Source organism: Elephas maximus, chromosome 6 (genome assembly GCF_024166365.1).
Source record: "Elephas maximus indicus isolate mEleMax1 chromosome 6, mEleMax1 primary haplotype, whole genome shotgun sequence".
NCBI classification, from domain to species: Eukaryota; Metazoa; Chordata; class Mammalia; order Proboscidea; family Elephantidae; genus Elephas; species Elephas maximus.
The window spans coordinates 63,454,668-63,462,778 of NC_064824.1; the positions used below are offsets into that span (position 1 = coordinate 63,454,668).

At 35.3% G+C, this 8,111-nt stretch overlaps 1 protein-coding gene across 2 annotated transcripts in view; it reads left to right on the plus strand.

The window, feature by feature from the left end:
* The window catches only part of LOC126077737 (sodium channel protein type 2 subunit alpha), a 96,466-nt gene extending 88,673 nt beyond the window's left edge, over positions 1 to 7,793 (plus strand). For both annotated transcript variants that reach the window (XM_049887345.1, XM_049887344.1), the window contains exons 23-26: positions 2,858 to 2,995; positions 3,570 to 3,674; positions 4,406 to 4,676; positions 6,300 to 7,793. In XM_049887345.1, the coding sequence (XP_049743302.1) occupies positions 2,858 to 2,995; positions 3,570 to 3,674; positions 4,406 to 4,676; positions 6,300 to 7,495 (1,710 nt within the window). In that variant the 3' untranslated portion in view covers positions 7,496 to 7,793. The remainder of the gene's footprint in view (positions 1 to 2,857; positions 2,996 to 3,569; positions 3,675 to 4,405; positions 4,677 to 6,299) is intronic.
* The last annotated feature ends 318 nt before the right edge of the window (positions 7,794 to 8,111 follow it).

Consider the following 8,111-nt stretch of genomic DNA (forward strand, 5'->3'; position numbering starts at 1 on the left):
ATTTCCATTAATTTCTCATTATTTCACAGTGAAGGAGGAAATTACATTTTGGAAAAAAAAATTATTTCTGCTCTATTACTGGAGAATAGGAATTAAGCTCAAAAAATTATTTTCCTAATACCAAGAACTAGCTTTCTGAATGAAGAATTCCTGAGTTATTTCTTTTCCATCTTAGGAAAAAGAGAGAGCTAGAAACCATGCATTGTATCTCTGTAATTGCTCTCAGGAATCCCAGTTGTATACATTTTTTTGCAATAATAATAGTAATTTATTATTACTGATCACTATGGTAAAGGATTTTTTACACTCTTATGTAATCCTAAATAACAACTTTATCAAAGAAGTGATATTAACTCTATTTCACCACTAACGCAAAGAAGCTTAGTGTGAAGTGCTAGAACATGTTTTTGAACTCTGACCGCAAAGACTGGAGTCATAAACACTTTCTACAGTAGTTTCTTAGCTATTTAATTAATTCATTTAAAGTTCTCTTCACCTTCCTGATCAACAGCCTAAGTGGTTCTTTATGATATGCAACTTACTCTCAATTTCTTCTTTAGTAACTTAACAGATACTATCTGCTACATGACTTCTCAACATTCAAGCACTTTACAGAAGATCCAATTGGCCACTAAAATTATGAAAAGTTGTTCACTCTTATTCTCATCAGTCACCAGGAAAATGCAAATTTAAACCAAAATGAGATATCACCTACATACCTACCAGACTGGCAATATAAAAAGTCTGACAATATCAAGTATTGCCAAGGATAAAGAGCAATAGGAGCTCTCCTACAATGCTGGTAGGAAAAAAAATGGATAAATATTCCTTTAAAAAAGTTTTCCATTATTTCATTATTTAATAAAGTTTAATATAGTCTATAATCCTACAAGTCCACACTTAGCAATATACACCACAAAAATTTGCACACTGGGATCTAGGCATAGGAATGCATACTTTTTTTTCCTTAACTAAAAACTAGAAAAACCGAAAAGTAGTAAAGTGGACAAACAATAGAATATTATACAGCAATGAAAATGAATGAATATGGGCATATACAACAGCATGGATGAATCTTAAAAACACAATGTTGAGTCAAAGAAACCAAGCACGTACTATGATTTTCTTTGTGTAAAGTTCAAAAACAGACAAGACTAACCTTATTGTCCAGGAATAAATGCTTAGGTGCATATATAAAGAAAAGTAAGGAGATGATTACCATAAACATCAGGAGAGTCATTATCTCTAGCAGGAATGATAGTTATCTTTGAGATTACAACAAGGGTTTCTGAGCTTCTGGCAATGTACTGGATTGTGGGTTTCACTTTATAACAATTTATTACATTTTATGTTTATGCTAAGTGCTTTTCTGTATGTGTATTGTATTTAATAAAAAAAGTGTAAAGTGTTATACCATTGTCCGCTACAGATACACATAAAAATCCAGAACTAAACTTGTTGTTGTCAAGTAGATTCCAACTCATAGCAACCCGATAGGACAGAGCAGAACTGCCCTATAGGGCTTCCAAGGAGCAGCTGGTGGATTAGAACTGCTGACCTTTTGGTTAGCAGCCAAGCCTTTAACCACTGTGCCCCCAGGGACGTAGACACAGAAATTAAAGCCTTGTATAAGAATAGGTACCTTTACAATATTTCTGACAGTTTCGTCTCTACTCTATTTCATTAGAAAAAAAGATAACATGTTGGCAATGACTCTCTAAATTGATTTCATGACACAGTGGGTCATAATCTCATCTATTAATATCTGTGGTTGGTTGACTGAATTGGCTAGAAAAATGCCTTTTAGACCTGAATCATAGATGACAGCAATGCTCAAACCAACTATCACATCTTTTTCTAATCAAAAGTAGTCTGGACAAGAGAGGCTTTCACTGTTAGAAAAACAGTGCCTCGTACCTACTGAATAAGAAGAATCAAGACTCATTTTCAGAAATATCTTACCCATTTACTTATATACATACTAAATGATAATTCTAGCCTATCTAAAAAAAAAAAAAAACAGTGCATGATACATATTAAACCTTTACAGCTAGGAGTTAATATTTGGCAGGCATTGTTCTTAACACTTTCCATATATTTATATATTTAACCTTCACAACTACCAAAAACCAAACCAAACTCATTGCCATCAAGTTGATTCCGACTCCTAGCAACCGTATAGGACAGAGTAGAACTGCCCCATAGGGTTTCCAAGGAGCAGCTGATGGTTTCAAACTGCTGACCTTTTGGTTAGCAACCAAGCTCTTAACCACTGCGCCACCAGGGCTCCTTACCAAACCAAAAACCAAGCCCATTGCCCTCGAGTTGATTCCAACTCATAGCAGCCCTATAGGACAGAGCAGAACTGCCCCACAGGGTTTCCAAGGAGCAGCTGGTGGATTTGAACTGCTGATCTTTTGGTTAGCAGCTGAGCTCTTAACCACTGCACTACCAGGGCTCCCACTATTTCCATTTTGCAGATGAGAAAACTGAGTCAGAGAAAGCCAATTACAAAGGTTTTAAGATAGAACAATGTTACTCTAACATCTATTCTGGGGAAAGAGGAGATCCTTAATTTGCATGCCCTATTTGGATCTTTCATTACAGTGTAAAATGCATTAGTAATATTGGCATTTATCAAGTGAACTTATTTTTGATTATTCAGACTTTCCTGTGAGTTGTTTTATCTTCTCAAGTCAGCGAATAGCCTTACCAGTCTCTTTAACAGAATATTTTAGATTTTATGAAACATTTTTACTCCCAACAATTTAGGCATGGTTGAGAACTCAAAAGTCACTGATGTTCTTTTTATAAAACAAGTATTTTATCTAATGGTAATCATTCCTCATATTTTTAGGTAGAATTGCAACCCAAGTATGAAGACAATCTATACATGTATCTTTATTTTGTCATTTTTATTATTTTTGGTTCATTCTTTACTCTGAATCTCTTCATTGGTGTCATCATAGATAACTTCAACCAACAGAAAAAGAAGATAAGTATACTAAAGCTTCATCTTTGCTCTAAAATGTGAACTAAACATGTCACACTATTTCCTTTTGGCTCCAAAATGCAACAATAAAACGGAAAGAATATAAAATTTAGAAATTATTTTGAGAGATTAAGTCAGCTGCAATTTTTTAGGTATTTGATCATTTAAAGAGCATGTTTTGATATTTTCACTATAGAAGTATGACTGACTAATATGGCATAATTGAGATAGTGAATGTATGCCTTTTTGTAATTATAGATATTAGCAATATTAGTATAGAATGTAAGAGCCAATTTTCGCATTATTGTTGTCATGTGCTGTCAATTCCAACTGATAACAACCTTATAGGACAGAGTTGAACTGGCCCATTGAGTGTGACAGAGTAGAACTGCCACATAGGGTTTCCTCGGCTGTAATCTTAAGTGAGAGATTGCCAGCTATTTTCTCCCATGGGATGGCTGGTAGGTTCAAACCACTGACCATTTCGATTAGTACCTGAGTGCTTAACCACTACTAAGGTGAATATCATAGCTAGCAAATAACATGGTTTTAACAAGTTTTGCTTTCATCTCTTTACTTTGGAGGTCAAGACATTTTTATGACAGAAGAACAGAAGAAATACTACAATGCAATGAAAAAACTCGGTTCAAAGAAACCACAAAAACCCATTCCTCGACCTGCTGTAAGAATGACATGCTTTCATCACTAGTAAAAGCTATGTTATCTATCACTTAAACAACCAATAAGCTCTTGCAGAGAGTTCCCATATAATCTTCACCTAGGTTTCCCTATATTAACATCTTATATAACCACAGATCACTTATCAAACTAAGAAATTAACCTTGGTACAGTCCCATTAAATAAAGTACAGAACTTAATTGACTTTCACTAGTTTTTCTACTAATGTCTTTTTCCTTGAACTATAATTTTTAAAACTTTCTTAGCTGCATTTTAAGGTGGAATTTAAGATGCTGTTGTTTTGGGGAGAAAATATAAAGACAGAAACCAGGGGAGAAAAATGACAGAAAACATTTGGAGGATTATTTGTGTATTAGTTCTTTAAAGTAAGTTTTGATTAATCCCCTGCAACACATGGACAGTAAATACTTATAAGTGGCAAATATTTATTGACTGTTATACACATAACTATGTTCTGGGTACTGATAAAATAATAGATTTTTTTATCTTTACAAAACATGGTATCATGAATAGTATGGATAAAATGAAGACATTTGTAGAAGAGTTGGGTACTCCAGTAGACAAAATTTATTCCATGAATAAGCAAATATGGTGTGTTTTTTCAATTTTTACATTTTAATATTAAATATTTAGTATAAATATTTAATATTAAAATCAGAGAAATTAGAATTTTTTTAAGTTTCTAAAAGAACTTTTACATATTCTTGGTTACAGAACAAATTCCAAGGAATGGTCTTTGATTTTGTAACCAAGCAAGTCTTTGATATCAGCATCATGATCCTCATCTGCCTCAACATGGTCACCATGATGGTGGAAACTGATGACCAGAGTCAAGAAATGACAAACATTCTATACTGGATCAATTTGGTGTTTATTGTTCTATTCACTGGAGAATGTGTGCTGAAGCTGATCTCTCTTCGTTATTACTATTTCACCATTGGATGGAATATTTTTGATTTTGTGGTAGTCATTCTCTCCATTGTAGGTAAGAACAGGTGCTTTTACTCAAATAAGAAAGTCAGTGGTGACAATCTGTGTTTTAAACTTTGAAGATGTTTTCCATTTTTCTCTATCATTCATCCTAAACTTTTTTTTAAAAAGTCTGGTAGTTCATTTTTCACCTTGTCATTTCTTTTATTGCATGCTGTGCCTGAAATGATGTATAAAAAAATATGATTTTCAGTTTTCATTTATCATCTTGTCTCATAATTCCAATTATCAAAGAGATCATATTTATGGATTATTTGATTACTTCTAATACGTATGTGTGTTTATACATATGATTATATCATATACATATAAGCATTATGTTTTCTTTGGGTTTAGATAGTGTTCTAAGGTTTATAGTTTTTTTTTTTTTCAGAAATAGACATTTTATCCAAAAATGTTCATTATCATCAACACATTTATTAAGTGTTTATGTATAGGACATTTTACTAGGTGTTAGAAGCAAAGATTTTTTTTTAGAAGCAAAGATAAGGAGATTTAAGACAGGATTCTACCTATTTGAGCAAAGAGAACATATACAAAGAGAGAAAGATAGTATACCACTATTTATACCTTAAAGTTAATTTCTGTGGTAGAACAATGTGTTTTAATAATGTGCTGTGCCATTTGATACTCTCAAAAGTGCTATGAGATAGTGTTATGAGATGACACTCAGGAGTCATACAGACTTACTAACTCTATGACCTAGGGCAAGTTATCTCACCTCTTCAATCCCTAGTTTTCCAAGTAATATTTCTGCAAAGTATTGTGAGAATTAAAAGAGATCATGCAAGTAAATACACTTAGCATTGTGCCCGGTACAATGAAAAACCTGTTGCTGTCGAGTCGATTCTGACTCATAGCGACCCTATAGGACAGGGTAAAACTGCCCCATAGACTTTCCAAGGAGCACCTGGTGGATTTGAACTGCCGATCTTTGGATTAGCAGCCATAGCTCTTAACCACTATACCACCAGGGTTTTTAGGTACAAAGAAAAGACTCAGTAAATACTGAATTTAACAACAACAGCAAAAACCGAGGAAGAAGGCATTTATACCATTTAGTGATGCATAAAATCAAGAGCCAGGATTTATTCCCAAGTATGTCTGTCTCTGAAGCCTGTATTCTTCCCCCTACCTCATTTTGCAACCCCCCACAAAAAAATAGGATTACAAAAAAACCCAGAACAGTAAGAACCCTCATATTCTTGATCCAATATCACACGCCTTATCCATTAGTTCTTATGCAATTACTAGGACTAGAATTTTGGAAATATAAGTCCATTTTTTGCTTGGCTGCTATATATTTGTGAATGAAAAAATTCCTCCAGTGTGGACATCTTTAGGTCTTCAGCAGTTAAGTATTTCTTTTGATAGATATTCTTTTTCTTGAACTAGAAAAGATCATTAATACCTTCAGTTACTGTAAAGTTAATGTTATTACACCAAATATAGCACTTTAATCTTGCTGAACAAATATTTGAGCAAACACAAGCACATACATGTAATTCTCATGTCCACATTTTGTAAAATTAATTAGTACTTATCTTAAAAATGTAATGTAAAATTTCTCACTTGCTGTTTAACACTATTTTTGGTGTTGTTTATTGGTTTTCCACAGGTATGTTTCTGGCTGAGCTTATAGAAAAATATTTTGTGTCCCCTACCCTGTTCCGAGTGATCCGTCTTGCCAGGATTGGTCGAATCCTGCGTCTGATCAAAGGAGCAAAGGGGATCCGCACGTTGCTCTTTGCTTTGATGATGTCCCTCCCTGCGCTGTTTAACATCGGCCTCTTGCTCTTCCTGGTCATGTTCATCTACGCCATCTTTGGAATGTCCAACTTTGCTTATGTTAAGAGAGAAGTTGGAATTGATGACATGTTCAACTTTGAAACGTTTGGCAACAGCATGATCTGCCTGTTCCAGATTACCACCTCTGCTGGCTGGGATGGATTGTTGGCACCCATTCTTAATAGTGGACCACCTGACTGTGACCCTGAAAAAGACCACCCTGGAAGTTCAGTTAAGGGAGACTGTGGTAACCCATCTGTGGGGATTTTCTTCTTTGTCAGCTACATCATCATATCATTCCTGGTTGTGGTGAACATGTACATCGCTGTCATCCTGGAGAACTTCAGTGTTGCTACTGAAGAAAGTGCAGAGCCCCTGAGTGAGGATGACTTTGAGATGTTCTACGAGGTTTGGGAGAAGTTTGATCCTGATGCCACCCAGTTTATCGAGTTCTCCAAGCTCTCTGATTTTGCGGCTGCCCTGGATCCTCCTCTTCTCATAGCAAAACCAAACAAAGTTCAGCTCATTGCCATGGATCTGCCCATGGTCAGTGGTGACCGAATCCACTGCCTGGACATTTTGTTTGCTTTTACAAAGCGCGTTTTGGGTGAGAGTGGAGAGATGGATGCCCTTCGAATACAGATGGAAGAGCGATTCATGGCATCGAATCCCTCCAAAGTCTCTTATGAGCCCATTACGACCACTTTGAAACGCAAACAAGAGGAGGTGTCTGCTATCGTTATCCAGAGGGCTTATAGACGCTACCTCTTGAAGCAGAAAGTTAAAAAGGTTTCATGTATATGTAAGAAAGACAAAGGCAAAGAAGGTGATGGAACACCTATCAAAGAAGATACCCTTATTGATAAACTACATGAGAATTCAACTCCAGAGAAAACCGATGTGACACCTTCCACCACTTCCCCACCTTCGTATGATAGTGTGACAAAGCCAGAGAAAGAAAAATTTGAAAAAGACAAATCTGAAAAGGAAGACAAAGGGAAAGATATCAGGGAAAGTAAAAAGTAAAAAGAAACAAGAAATATTTCATTTTGCGATCAATTGTTTACAGCCTGTGATGGTGATGTATTTGTGTCAACAGGACTCCCACAGGAAGTCTATGCCAAACTGACAGTTTTTACAAATGCATACTTAAGGTCAGTGCCTATAACAAGACAGGGGCCTCTGGTCAGCAAACTGGGACTCAACAAACCAGAGAAATAGCGTCGACAGGAGGTTTCTGTTTTCACAACCAGCTGACACTGCTGAAGAGCAGAGACATAATGGCTACTCAGACTATAGGAACCAATTTGAATGGGGGAGGGAAGTTAAATTTTTATGTAAATTCAACGTGTGACACTTCATAATAGTAATTGTAACCACAGTTTATGATTTAACTGCCACATCTGCCATATTTCTACAAAATGCGTGCTGTGAATTTATCACCTTTTATTTTTTATTTCACAGGTTGTTTACTATTATATGTGACTATTTTTGTAAATGGGTTTATGTTTGGGGTGAGGGATTAAAGGGAGGGAATTCTACATTTCTCTGTTGTATAACTGGATGTATTTTAAATGAAGGCGTACTGCACTTCTTATTCACACATAAAAAAATCACATCACAAAAGGAAAGAATTTACTTC